This window comes from Dipodomys merriami, unplaced genomic scaffold, assembly GCF_024711535.1.
Source record: "Dipodomys merriami isolate MVZ:Mamm:240054 unplaced genomic scaffold, mDipMer1.0.p SCAF_335, whole genome shotgun sequence".
Classification (NCBI taxonomy): Eukaryota; Metazoa; Chordata; class Mammalia; order Rodentia; family Heteromyidae; genus Dipodomys; species Dipodomys merriami.
In genome coordinates, this window is record NW_027204882.1 from 1,069,869 (window position 1) to 1,083,680 (window position 13,812).

Consider the following 13,812-nt stretch of genomic DNA (forward strand, 5'->3'; position numbering starts at 1 on the left):
AAAAGCTAAGAAACAGTGCCCAGGCGCAGAATTCAAGCCCCAATATTGGCACATACACAAAAAGTCATTTAAAATTGGATTAAGGAGTTGGGAATTTAGTGGTAGGTTGCTCACCTACCTTGCACACAGGCCCTAGGTTTGTCCCCTAATATTGCAAAACAAAAAGGAATAAGAGATGAAACAAATTAATTTAGATTATAAATCTTAAATATTTGAAAAATCATCAAAAAACAAATATTTTTATAAGCTGGTGAATGAAGTCTATAAATCAGGAATAGTTCAAGGCCACTGGGCTATATAGTAAAACATTGTCTCAAAATTAAATTATATGTATATGTGTAATTTTTAAAAGAAAATTGGATAAATTTTGAAACTAAGTTGAAATATACCATAAAGTTATATAATATCTAAAGTTATGCAATATCTAATCAGGTATTAGATATTATACAAATATATCTTTCAGAATGTAAAACAGGAAGATTGTCCAGGCAAAGTTAGGGAGACCACATCTCAGAAACAAGTAACAAATGGAAAAATGACCATATTGACAAATATTTGAAAGTTTGACAGGCAAACCTACTAGTTAAAAAAATAACTCATCTACTACTGGCTTCAGCATAAATGCATAAATATGAATATGTACTCTTCAGAAATATGTACTACTCCATAAAACTGAACATTCTAGTACTTGGAATTGTGTTTCTGGTTATACACCTAGGGAGTCAAATGCAGATGGGCCCGAGGGACTTGACAAAAATGTTCATAGCGGTGTGTGTTATAATAGCAAGATACAGCACTAAAAGAAGGTATTTTGTCTATGTGAACTCCATACATACTTTATTTTTTTTGCTCTTCAAGCCTCTAGGTGCTAAATAATATGGAATGTGGGTGCAGAAGAGACGAGGTGATGATCTTTTGGCGTAGTCCAATTTACGAATATTGTATTCCAAGTAAGGGACTCTATCTAGTGTTTCTATGTTTTCAGTCCCGTTGCGATGCCCCTCGTGAAAAATCAAACTGAGTATCTGCTGAGACCATATAGTACCTGAAAAATAAATAATTTTATTTTCAATGATCAAGTCGGTTGTTTTGCGCCTGGACGCTGTCCCTGAGCTCTTCCCTCAAGGCTAGCACTCTACCACTTGAGCCACAACACCACTCCTGGTTTTCTGGTGGTTTAATGGAGATAAACGTTTCACTGCCTTTCCTCAGGAGCCTGGGCTGGCTTTGAATCATGATTCACAGATCTCAGCCTCTTGAGTAGCTAAGATTACAGGTGTGAGCCACCGGCGCCCAGCGTCAAGTCTTTCTAATAACAAATGTCAACAGTTAGGCCATTCATCTTAAAATAGTGTTCTTTTTTCTTTTCATAACTCCAAGGATGCTCATTTATTTGTCTAATTTTGTTGTGTGAATCTAGTGGTAATGGTAAAAGGCAAAGCCAATCTTGAAGTGAAGCAATGTATTTCAAAATGATTTCTACTTATTTTTATGGCCAGATCATGTTTGACTGCCTTCTTGTTTTGGGACAGTTACCTCATAAGTAAAGAAGTTTATGTGAAACCTCAACCACAGCTCTACTTCTTAGTCTGCTTAGGCATTATAAAAAAAAACTCAAGTCGGGCTGGGAAGGTGGCTCAGTGGTAGAGTGCTTGCCTTGCATGCATGAGGCCCTGGGTTCGATTCCTCAGCACCACATAAACAAAAAGAAAAAAGCCGGAAGTGGTGCTGTGGCTCAAGTGGTAGAGCGCTAGCCTTGAGCTGAAGAGCTGAGCACCCAGGCCCAGAGTTCAGGCCCCACGACCGGACCCAAAAAAAAAAAAAAAAACTCAAGTCCTACCCAAGAATCATGGTTGGGCACCATGATCTTTTCAATTGCAGCCTCCAATGTAATTTGTATAACAGGTATGTGGCATTGATCCAGATAAGGGTTGAGAAGCGGGTTTTCTGAACTTTTGGCTCTGGATGGTCCTAAACTATGTTCCTCTTGTCTCAGCTTTCCATGTAGCTAAGATTACAAGCATGAGCCACAAACATCTAGCTGGAAAACTAATCTCTATGGGAGACAATGCATCTTTCACAAATGAAGCATTTACTACTTGGTGAAATGATTTCTGGCTGGTTCAAACCTATCCCACAGACTAAGCCAGTAGGTCAGTATTTACCAAGTCCTACTCAGTAGGACTCAGTATTTGTTATCAAAATTGACAACACATAAAATGCAAATGGCCTTATATTAAAGTCCCTTTGTATAACTTTTCTCTGATTTCAAATGATAGAATAAGCTACTGCTGATTTCTGGAAAAGAGCAAATTTTATGCCTATATTACCAAACCAAAGCAATGACTAACACATAATGGCCTACTACTGCACAGTGCTGATATCTCACATCTGTAATTATAGATCATGGAGAGACTGAGATCTGCAGGACTATGGTTATCTGGGGAGAAAAGTCCACAAGATTCCATCTTTAAAACAGTCAGCAGGGGCTAGGAAGGTGGCTCAGTCGTAGAGCTCTTGCCTTGCATGCATGAGGCCCTGGGTTCGATTCCTCAGCACCACATAAGCAAAAAGAAAGAAGCTGGAAGTGGTGCTGTGGCTCAAGTGGTAGAGCGCTAGCCTTGAGCTGAAGAGCTGAGGGACAGTGCCCAGGCCCAGAGTTCAGGCCCCATGACCGGACCCCCCCCCAAAAAAAAAAAATCAGTAAAAAGCTAGACTGGAGCTGTGACTCAAGTAGTAGAATAACACATGAGTAAGCAAGTGGGCCAAACAAATGTACCCTTATTCATACCCAGGGCAAACAAACAAACAAAACCAAGACCAACCAAACAACAAAAGATGACCCACTATTTTCACTTACCAGATTTTGGATATGTAATTACAAAAACATCATCATCCCTAATTTCAAAATCTTCTATATTTTTAAGGAACTCCATGTCAACTAAAGTGCGTTCAAAATTATAGTCTCTAAAGTTTAATAAGTATTCATTTGTATTTTCCATGATTATTCCACCTGCAAGTAAGAACATACAATTCTCAAGTTCTTTGGATTTTATAATAACTATTACTTATGAGTGTTCAATATCATAGCCTCATTTAAGTAGCTTCTGTGTATGAATATTTACTATAATAAACACATTACACATATTCAGTGATTTAAACTTCATAACAATCCACGTTGGTTTTTTAAAACTTTTTACTATTTTATATCTGAAGAAAAAAAGTTAAGCAGACTCTCCTAAAGTCCCAGGAGGAAAGAATTATCATGATTCTAAACAAACAGATGATAAAATTAAGAAGAAACAGAGAAGCCAACTAAAGTATTCACAGTTGCACAGCTTAGCAAGACTGAGAGCCCTGGGTAATACAATATGGCTACAGAGTTTAAACTTTGTAGAGTTCCTTATTATTTTCTATTTATTGCTTTTTAGTTATTTTCTTTTACTGTGCCAGTACTGAAGCTTAAACTCAAAACCTTGCACGATAGCTTGGCCTGTTCTCTCTCAGGCAGAACTATACAATATGAGCCATGTCTGGCTCCAGTTCAGGGTTTTTTTTTTTTGTTGTTGTTAATTGGAGATGAGTCTCTCAGATGTGTCTACCTGGCTGGCTTCAAGTGAAGATCTTCAGATTTCAGACTCAAGAGTATCTAGAATTATAGACATGAGCCACCAGTGCCTACTAATATTTTCTATTCTTATTGTTTACATAAAAATAGAAATTTTCAAAAATAAGAAACTCTTTAATAAATGTGATTTTGTTTGTATTTTTTCTAGTATGTGAATGAAGAAACTTCTGAGGTTTGAGATGGGAGGTTCAGGTTTTCCATTATTCAAATGAATAATGGAAAATTTTTACCTGATACCAATTGGTTTTACTCTACGAATGTTCCTCCAAATGGCTCCAAGATACTACATGGAAATGATCATTTCTAACAGAAGATTCTAAATCTGAAATTGGATATAACTTCAAAGTAAAACACAGATAAAAATCTTTTCAAAATCTGGACCAACCAAATCATTTTTATCCAGTCAGCCTGAGAAACATCTACTGGTTGGGAAATAGGTAATAGTATGCAAAAGAGTAAGTTCTAAGAACATTCATTTTAGAACTGGTACAAAGTTGTAAAGTTTATTTTTCGACATAACGACTTGTACATCTTGTTGCAATGGGTCCACCTGTATCCCTATTTAAACGATTTACAACTTTGGCTGGGGTGGGGAGGGTGGGTGGGAGATGGGAAGGGATGGGAAGGGGAAACAAAGGAGGAGGCAACAATTCTTGACAAGAAATGTACTCATTAAAACTTGCCCATATAATTGTAACCCCTCTGTATAGTATTTTAACAATAAAAAAAGAACTGGTACATACTAAACTGTTTTTTAAAGAAATTTTTGTGCACACCAAAAAGCTGAAAATTTGGATTTGTCTGAATGACATGTCAAAAACAACATTTACATTTTTGCCATCCAAATACCCTGGCCTGATAGAAGAAATCCAGCTTCAGTCATTTGCAGAGAACCAGTAGAAATCCTATTAGAATCAGTTGGGTAAAGCTTTGTGGGCTGTGACTTGTCTTGAATTAAAAGTTGTAATTAAGATCTTATTACCATTTACGCGTTTTGTTCTCCAGAAGCTGAAGTCTATGAATCCTGAGTTTTAAGTACGAGGACTAGAAGAGCTGGGTTCATGGATCTCAACAAACGACTTCAAGAGAGATAGATACAGAGCTATTTTGATGATGGCATTGTAAGGGAAACCTTAGAGAATTCTGTCCTTAAAAGGTAGTGTCTATCCCATGGTCAAATTAATAAGTACATAAGTGAAAAATAAGGTTGAGGTGAAAAGCAAAAATGAAGTGTGGATCACTACCACACACCTCCTAATATCCCACTATACATTCATCAAGGATTCCAGAAACTGAATCTTGAGAAAAAGAGAATGTGAAGTACTCACTACAATCATTCTGAATGAAACTTCCCCCACACTTGTGATATTTATTATGCTTAGATCCTCAACTGGTGTGCTTTTTACACCAGAGAGAGACACAGACAGACAGACAGACAGAGGTAGAGAGAGAGAGTTCAAGGCATTTCTGACAAGAAACAAGATAGTAAGAGCAGTGTGAGAGGAATTATGTACAGGATAGACAGGGGTAGTGTATTATTTGAAATCTCTGATACAGACAGATAGATATGAAAAAGATTGTACAAGTAGCAAGGGTTGTCTAAAGCTTCTTATTCTTTCACCATAGTACAAAGAGAAGAAGGGAAAATAATTAAACACAGGGGAAATTCAAATACATATTATGCGAAAGAGGGGGTGCAACCTGCAAGACACTCTCAACCTGCCTTTTACTACTCACAGTTGCCGATCAGCCAACGAAGCAAAAGCTCCTCTGATGAAACGTTAAAACTGCAGGAATTGAGTGCTGCTGAGGAATAAATACTCTCTACAGATTTTGTTTTGACCAATGTGGAGTGTTCTACGAAATGACCTGGCAACTCAGCTTGAGTAAATTAGATAAGACTTTGCTGATACCAGGAAAAATTACAGGGACTGTAATTACCTAGAATGAATTGTAGAACAAATATCACATTTACAGGGACTGTAATTACCTAGAATGAATTGTAGAACAAATATCACATTTACTCAATTGCAACAATTACTGAACTTAGAACAAGTACGTTGTACAGCTACAAGTACAACATGATTTAGACAATTCTTGGCTATGATTGCAGGTAAGTAAATACTTTTAGACTTCAGACTCAGGTCCATTCTTCAGGTCTGTTTTTGGACATGCTGTCCTGGATATATGCACATATTTGTACTGGTCCTGGGGCTTGAACTCAGCCTAAGCACTGACCCTGAGATTTTTTTTGCCCAAATTTAGTGATCTATCACTTGAGTTAGAGCTCCACTCTGGCTTTTTTATTTTTTTGAGAAAGTTATTGGAGATAAGTGTCATGTGGACTTTCTTGCCTGGGCTAAGTTTTTACCATCGCTGCCTCCTTGGCAGCTAGACTTACAGGCATGAGCCACCAGTGTCCAGCATCTTGTTCTATTATTAATCTGTCTATCCATGTATTTGTTCTGTTGCAAAACTGGCTAACAAGGATGGCAGGTTCTAGTTGCTTTATTTTTTTTTCATGGCAAGACTCTGACCTTTGTGAGATGTACAGCAGTGACATTTTGCCATCCTCATAGGGAGAAATAGATGTATTTAGGAATGTTCAGACCTCATTCTTCACAGAAATAGAACAAGAGCTGTACTCCTTCTATTATGCTGCCATTTTAGGATAATATCAGAACACAAAACTCAATTTATTATTGCTAATGACAAATATGCCACCTTTCCTTGAATGTATTTTTGAAGGAGCTTCTAAATATTCCAACTAAGGAGATTCATTCTCGTCCTTTCCAACATGTTATATTCTCATATGGGTATGGAAATGTATTCTGTGTACATGATAATGACATGAAATTTATTTATATATACCACCATAAGAACAATTATGTAATTTATTCATATGAATATTTGCTCAACCATATATGTAACTGTGCTTATTAGTTACACATCATAAGATCTAATCTATGCCCTCTGGACCAAAGAATATGCAGAGTAATAAAGTACAGTAATTTATAGTACAGATTTCTAATCTTTTTAATGAACAAATCTCTCTGATAAGGATTAAGGACATAGTGTGTACTCTGCAGGTGATTTAACCTTGTGAATGTTGATCCTGTCTCTTGTTTCTCATAATGTGTGTGTGTGTGTGTGTGTGTGTGTGTGTGTGTGTGTGTGTGTGTGTGTGTGTGTGTGAAAAAGAGAGAGAGAGAGAGAGAGGGACAGATAGAGACAGAGACAGAGAGACAGAGACCCTTTCTCAAAAATAGCTGGGTATGGTGTCTTATCCTTGTCCTTCTAGTTGGGAAGCTAAGATTGGGAGGATTGTGATTCCAGACCAATCAGTGCTGAAAAAGTCCAGGAGCTCCCAAGGTGGGCATGGTAGCATGCACCTTTCATCCCATCTATGACATGAAGTAAAAAAAAAACAGGAGGGAAAGAGTCCAGGCATATACTTTGATGGGGAGTGAGACTCTATCTAAAAATAGCCAAGGGGTAGAGCACTTGCCTTGCATGCTCGAGGCCCTGGGTTCGATTCCTCAGCACCACATAAGAAAAAAGCCAGAAGTGGTGCTGTGGCTCAAGTGGTAGAGTGCTAGCCTTGAGCTGAAGAGCTGAGGGACAGTGCCCAGGCCCAGAGTTCAGGCCCCACGACTGGACCCCCCCCCAAAATAAAATAAAATAAAATAAAATAAAAATAGCCAAGGATCAACTTCATGAAGTAGGTGAAAGATCTCTAAACTTAAAACTGAGTAGCTGGCTAAGACACAAATAGATGGAAAGGCGTCCTATTGCTTAATTTTTCACATTGCTAAAATCTCCACATACTTAATTTTCAGATTTACTGCAATCGCTATCACAGTATCAGTAATCTGACCCCCCATAAAGCACACTCAAGATTGAATTTCACCTCAAATATCATCAGGGAATCTTGGGGATGAAGGCATTGTTACAGGAAATTCAGAACAAGATATTCTCTGAGCTCTAAATCCTTATGTCTACTCGGTCATTCTATCCTAGAAATTTATCCTTTCCTTTCTAAAATCTAATCAACCTCAAGGAAAAGCTTTAGGGTTTCATGAAAAAGTTCAGTTCTTCAAGCTGAGTGCTGATGGCTCACACCTGTAATCCTAGCTACTTGGCAGGTCTAGATTGGGAGAATCATGGTTTGGGACAAAGTTCAGAAAAAGTTCTGAGACTCACTGTGAATGGAGAGCCGGACATGGTGATGTGTGCCTAGGGAGGCCATAAAATGGAATGATGTCCCAATGATGTCCAGATGTATGCCAGATAGGGAAGCAAAGAATAAGCAGCAGTAAACAGGAGTTTATGGCTCAGTGATAACATAACCTGCCTAGAAAGAGTGATGATTCAAGTTCAAACCCCAGCACTCCAAAAAAAAAAAAGTACCTCAAAGGCAATTCTCTGAATGCAGCTCCAGATCAACCATTTGTCATCAATATATACCTTAATCTTTCCACACAAGAAAACTACCCTCCTACAAAACCCAAGACCTGTCATTCTCTTAAATAAATTTCATTGCCAAATCTCTGCCATGGCTATGTACTATGAAAAATGACCACAAGTAGGCTGTGCTTCCTACTTTTTCCATCAAAAGCCTTCAATGCTGGAAAATTATTATCTGTTTAACCCAAACATCTTAACCCTCATTAATTCTTGAGAGCAAAATGAATTGTGATCCTCACTAGTGATCCCTCATCTGTGCTATGAGAGACTTCATGTCACACTTCAAGTGCACCCAGGCCTGTCTCTTCTATCACAAATGGTTATGTCCACAACTGTTCACCCATTATCAATTCCTCTTTCAGCTCGGATAATTCTCCAAATTGCACTTACTATAAATTTTTCATTGTCACGCTTCTATGGTTGAAGAATTTACTTCCTCTGTAAAAGTAGTATCTATCTCTTCCTTGTTAATGATCATGAAACTGTATTTTTGGCATATTCTTTCTCTTACCAATCTTTGGAGAGTATTTTCCTTCCTTTGACTTCATCCTTTTCAATATGCCATTATAAAATCAGAACTGATCAATGGATACTTTTGCTTTATGTCTTAAAGAAGGATATCCCACAAGAACAATTTTAGCCTTGATGGTATATTCCAATATCTCAGAGGAGCTGAGCCTCAGTAACCAAGAAACTATCAAGGCTCTACCTAGTTCACAAAATGAAAGTGACTCGTTGGCCAGGAGTTGTTCTTCAGAACTGCTGCATCTTGGAAGTGCTCACAGCAGTTCAAAGATACTTGTTCTTTTTTCAGAAGACTGCTACTCTGGTATTAACAAATCTAGCAGAATCTAAGATCATATAAGATATCTATTATATCAAGAGATTCATTTCAAAATAAACTTTTTGGGGAATGATAACTTGCTCTACGATTGTCCTGGGACAATCTTAGGTAGCTTCTTCCTACAATTGAGATCCCTAATCTCAATACTTCCAGCATAAAGTTTTGGCCTTATGATTTTGAAATGCCCAATCTTTCAGGTTAAAGTAGCTCCATTTACATTTAATGGTTCATGTAAGATTCTAGCCACTTCCTCCATAGGATCAGACAGCAATGCCAACTTAATATATGTTGGGAGCCAAGAAAGTGTATGGAAAGATAAGATTCCTCCAGCCCTAAGCAGACAACATTTGGCTAACCATAAAACTTCTCTTATCTCCAGCCCTAAGCAAACAGTGCCTGGCTAACCATAAATGTCTCTTAAAGAAATCACAGGAAATACCTTTAAGATTAGCACAACGGCCAAAAGGATAAGCATGACCCATCCCTGACCCCGGGACTTCTCACCTTTGCTTCTGCAAAGTTTTTTCATTCTTTCCCTTCCCCTGTCCCTTCCGGTATATAAACCCTGCCTCACTTTAATAAAGCAGACCTTGACGTGACTCAGACTGACTTTGTCTTTCTTTATGCGCTTGGTTTTGTTTCTCTCTCACCCCCATTGGTTTTTAAGAGGTGCCTCCTCGAGCCTAACGAATAACTGAACCTGCTGGACGGGTCAAATATATTATGTGCAGCTAATTTATTCTATAATGTTAAAGGATAAATAAAAATCTCCTAGTATAAGAACAAATTAAAACAATTCATGACTACTAAGCCAGCATTAGAGAAGATAATTGAAGAAATTACATACAAGAAGAAGAAAAAAGAAATAACTGTATCGCAAAGCTCATAGAACTCATAAATGTTATAGACTTTGATAGACAATTTGCTCCAGGAAAGTTAGAATATGTTTGTGACTTTAACTGAGCATTACTATCCCACAATATTGTGAAATTTGGGAAATTATGTAACCACTTAATCACAATAAAAAATTTGAAAAAAAAGAAAAAGAAAAACTGTCACAAACACGAGATCATGAAAAAATAAATTTCACAAGAGAAATGAAAACACATTGATTAGAATTAGGAAAGAAGCAATCCTTATCAACTCAAATCAGCAACTTCCAAAGATTGATTAGCAATGGTGAAAGTGAAAAAAAAAAACTACTAAAATCAATCAGGAAAGAAAATAATGAAATAGCAATAAAATAGCAATCAGAAAACACTTCCCAGAAACAACTCTAAATTAATAGCAATTCTAATTAAAATACACAGATTGACATCACAATACAGAGAGTTTGGCCAGAGAGGGAAAATTCAGGCAGATTGGTTAAGGAGACAGATCTGAGCATTTGCCAGTGATCACAGCTGCTGCAGCTGCCACCATATCAACAGAGAGAGTCCAAAGGCACCAGATGTGGTTTGCGAGAAGATTCTACTCACTGCCAGCAAGAACTGACGAGGAGCAGAAATCTTCATCCTGCTGATCACAGACCATGGACAGTCTGGAAACCAAGAGAACGGAGTGAGTAAACCCAAGACATCCTCACTCCTTCTCATGGAGCAGCAGTGGGAAGATAGTCCCTCCCCCACCACCGGAGAAGAATTCCATCTTTGTTTTTGTTTTTTGTCAGTCATGGGGTTGAACCCTGGGCCTGGGCGCTGTCCCTGCACTCTTCAGCACAAGGGGAGCATCCTACCACTGGAGCCACAGTGCCACTTCCAGTTTCCTATTGGTTTATTGGAGATAAGAGTCTCATGGACTTTCCTGCCCAGGCTGGTTTGAACCATGTTCCTCAGATTTCAGCCTCCTGGGTAGCTACGATTACATGCATGCATGAGCCACCAGGCCTGGCAAGAATTCCATCTTTGATACTGACAAAGGGCTGATCCAAGCAGCAGCTCCAACCCAGGCCTTCAAAGAAAACAATAGGGGCCGTTCAACTGGTAACAGGAATCTGAACAGCTCAGTTATATCCCAGGGAAAATTGCCCTTCTCTGGCAGAGGTGGTACTGCCCTCTGAGGAGTGACTTTCTTTACTAGGTAAACAGCCAGAGGCTCCCCCTCCCCACTGCAGGAGCAGGAGGGGTAAAAGAAAAACAATTGACACTCAGTAAACATAAATCTTGAGAATGGCTCCAGGCTGGGCTCTGTGAATGTCTCAGAAGCTAGCCCCTCAGGGAAAAGATGCTGATTGCTGATAGACTTCAACCCTACCCACAACCTATCTTCATCACAACAACTCCCAGCTAGAGGAAACAGCCATCTCCCACATTTGTGATACTCAAAACAGGTCTCCCTCTCACTGAACTAGCCTAGGAGGAGGATCACAAAGTCCTGGGTAAGGCAGAGTTATCTGCCTGCTCAAACAAACGGACTTAAGAAACCAATCAAGCCACAGAAAAACCAAACACCACAAGCAAACCAGAAACGCCACCCAGAGACTGATTACAGACGACACAGGGGAGATACAAGATCCTTCCCCCCTCCCCCAAAATACAATCAAAGAACTCTTTTTTCTACCTAATTGTTTTTAAATTTAAAAAATTGTTTTCTATTTTTTTCTTTCTTTCACAATTTTTACTTTAAGTGTATGTGATTTTTTTGTTTGTTTTTACTTTTGTTTTTTAATCTCTTTTAACCTTTTGGTTCTCTTTTCTTTTTCTTTTTCTTTTTTTTTTTTTTTTGCATGACTTAATTGCTGTTCTGCTCATCTCTAGATATATACCCATCATGGATTATTAGACCTTATCCTGCATGCTGTGCATACTTAATTCAGAAATTGATTACTCAATTTGCAACCTCTTAGGCTTAACTCCTTTAATAGTAGTATTATTTCTTTATACTTATATAATTTTTAAGTATGTCATTTTTAAATTTTTTATTCTTTATTTTTCCATTTTCTTTTTTATCTCTCTCCTCCCATTCTATCCTTTTCTTCTATCAGTATTATTTCTTTATACTTACATAATTTTTGTGTTTCATTTTTTAAAATTAAATTTTTGCTTTTTCATTTTTTTTCTTGTTTCTTTATCTCTCTCCTCCTTTCACTCTGCTGTATCAGTTTCTTCTCTGAAATTAGGGCTTGGTTAAATTCACTCTTTTACCTCTCCACATTCCTCTAATCCTATTTTTTTCCCTACAATTCTCCCTAAACCTATGAATTTCTGGTCTGCTGAATCCCTCTTTGATGTTCTTAGCCCATTAATCCATAGTTATTTGGTATTGAATTAGATTATATCTGTTGAAATAGATTGTATCTGCAGCCATTTTAACTGCATCAATCAGCCCGTACAACTACAGGACTCTGGTTGATGCTTGCCTTAAAATAGTGTTCTAGCACGAAATTGGTGTTACTTTCATAGCAAATGGGCAGAACAAGCCAGAGAAACACAAGAAAAATGGCAAGTCTGGGTATCTCAACTCCCACTCATGACAATCAGGTGACAGAAATAATAATTATAATCCAAAGGAGAGTTCCCAAAAAGCTCTACAAACACTACTGGTAAACATGGAGAATGAAAAGATTGAAAGCCTGCAAAGGACTCAGTGTGAGAGTGATAGGGAGCAAGATGAGGCTAACTAAAGATTAATGCAGGAACTTCACAAGCATAGTGAGCCTAACCAAAACTTAATACAGGAATCTTGTGAGCGCGAGGAAGCTAATCAAATATTAATACAGGAGTTGCATGAGCAGGCTGAGAATAGTCAAAGAGTAATACAGGAATTGCATGAGCATGAGGAAGCTAATCAAAGAGTAATACAGGAATTGCACAAGCAAGATGAGAATAGACAAAGATCAATAGAGGCATTCATGGAATCCACAAAGAGACTGCTGAAGGAATCCGGGGAGGCCACAAAGGGAATGTTGAATGGAGCCCTACAGAAGGAAAGGGAGTTCAATGATACCATATCCAATCAACTAAGGGATTTGAGAATAAACACCAAAAACCAAATTAAGGAACTAAAGAAGTCCATTCAAGATCTAAAACAAAGCTCCCACAAAGAATTTGAAGCCAACAAAGCCAATCAATTAGAAGGAAAGGAAATAAAAAAAGTAGAAAGTCTTGATTGTAGGTTAGACTATGCAGAAGATCTGGGATTGAGGACAGCCTAGATATTATAGAGAAAGACAAGATAAATCCAAGAAATATGATAGAGCTATTCAACATTTGGAAGACACCATCAGAAGGCCTAATCTGAGGATAATGGGTGTAGAGGAGCACCTAGAGACAGAAATTAATGATCTAAAAAAATTCATTAAACAGGATCCTGGCAGAGAACTTCCCAAACATGCAAAAAGATAGGCCTATTCAGATACAAGAATAGACCAGATCTGAACAGGACATCTCACCATCACATTGTAATCCACACAGGATCAATTCAGACCAAAGAGAAGAACCTTAAAGCTGTCAAGGCGAAAAGATAAATCACTTATAAGGGAAAACCAATTAGAATAACCTCAGATTTCTCAGCAGAGAAAATTAAAGCAAGAAGAGCCTGGAATAATGTATGCCACACCCTAAAGACAAACAACTATCAACTGTACCCAGCTAAACTCTCCTTCATAATGGAAGGTCAAATAAAACCTTCCATAGCAAAGAAAAACTGAAACAATATATCTCCACCAAACCACCCTACAAAAGATACTTAAAGATGTCCTACACATAGAAAACCAAGAGCACAGTAAAGGCCAAGAAACTGCACCCAAACTGAAAATCCAAGAACCATAGGAAGAACCCAGTTGTCGCAGCCTCCAAGAAGGTGGATAACATGGCAGGAACTACCAAACACCTCTCAGTCCTAACTCTCAACATTAATGGACTTAACTCTCCAA

The 13,812-nt window shown here is 38.0% G+C and overlaps 1 protein-coding gene across 6 annotated transcripts in view; it reads right to left on the minus strand.

Annotated features, from left to right (window-relative positions):
* The window catches only part of LOC138803150 (amine sulfotransferase-like), a 31,022-nt gene that overhangs the window by 11,195 nt on the left and 6,015 nt on the right, over window positions 1-13,812 (minus strand). Inside the window, exons 1-4 of one of the 6 annotated variants that reach the window (XM_069986968.1) lie at window positions 10,418-10,479; window positions 7,832-7,864; window positions 2,861-3,013; window positions 837-1,045 (exon numbers count right to left, since the gene is read on the minus strand). In XM_069986968.1, coding sequence (XP_069843069.1) covers window positions 837-1,045; window positions 2,861-3,013; window positions 7,832-7,864; window positions 10,418-10,472 — 450 coding nt within the window. In that variant the 5' untranslated portion in view covers window positions 10,473-10,479. Of the gene's footprint in view, window positions 1-836; window positions 1,046-2,860; window positions 3,014-4,610; window positions 4,708-5,365; window positions 5,470-7,831; window positions 7,865-10,417; window positions 10,480-13,812 lie in introns of those variants that run through there. The other 5 variants (XM_069986971.1, XM_069986969.1, XM_069986972.1 and 2 more) reach the window with 5 other exon arrangements.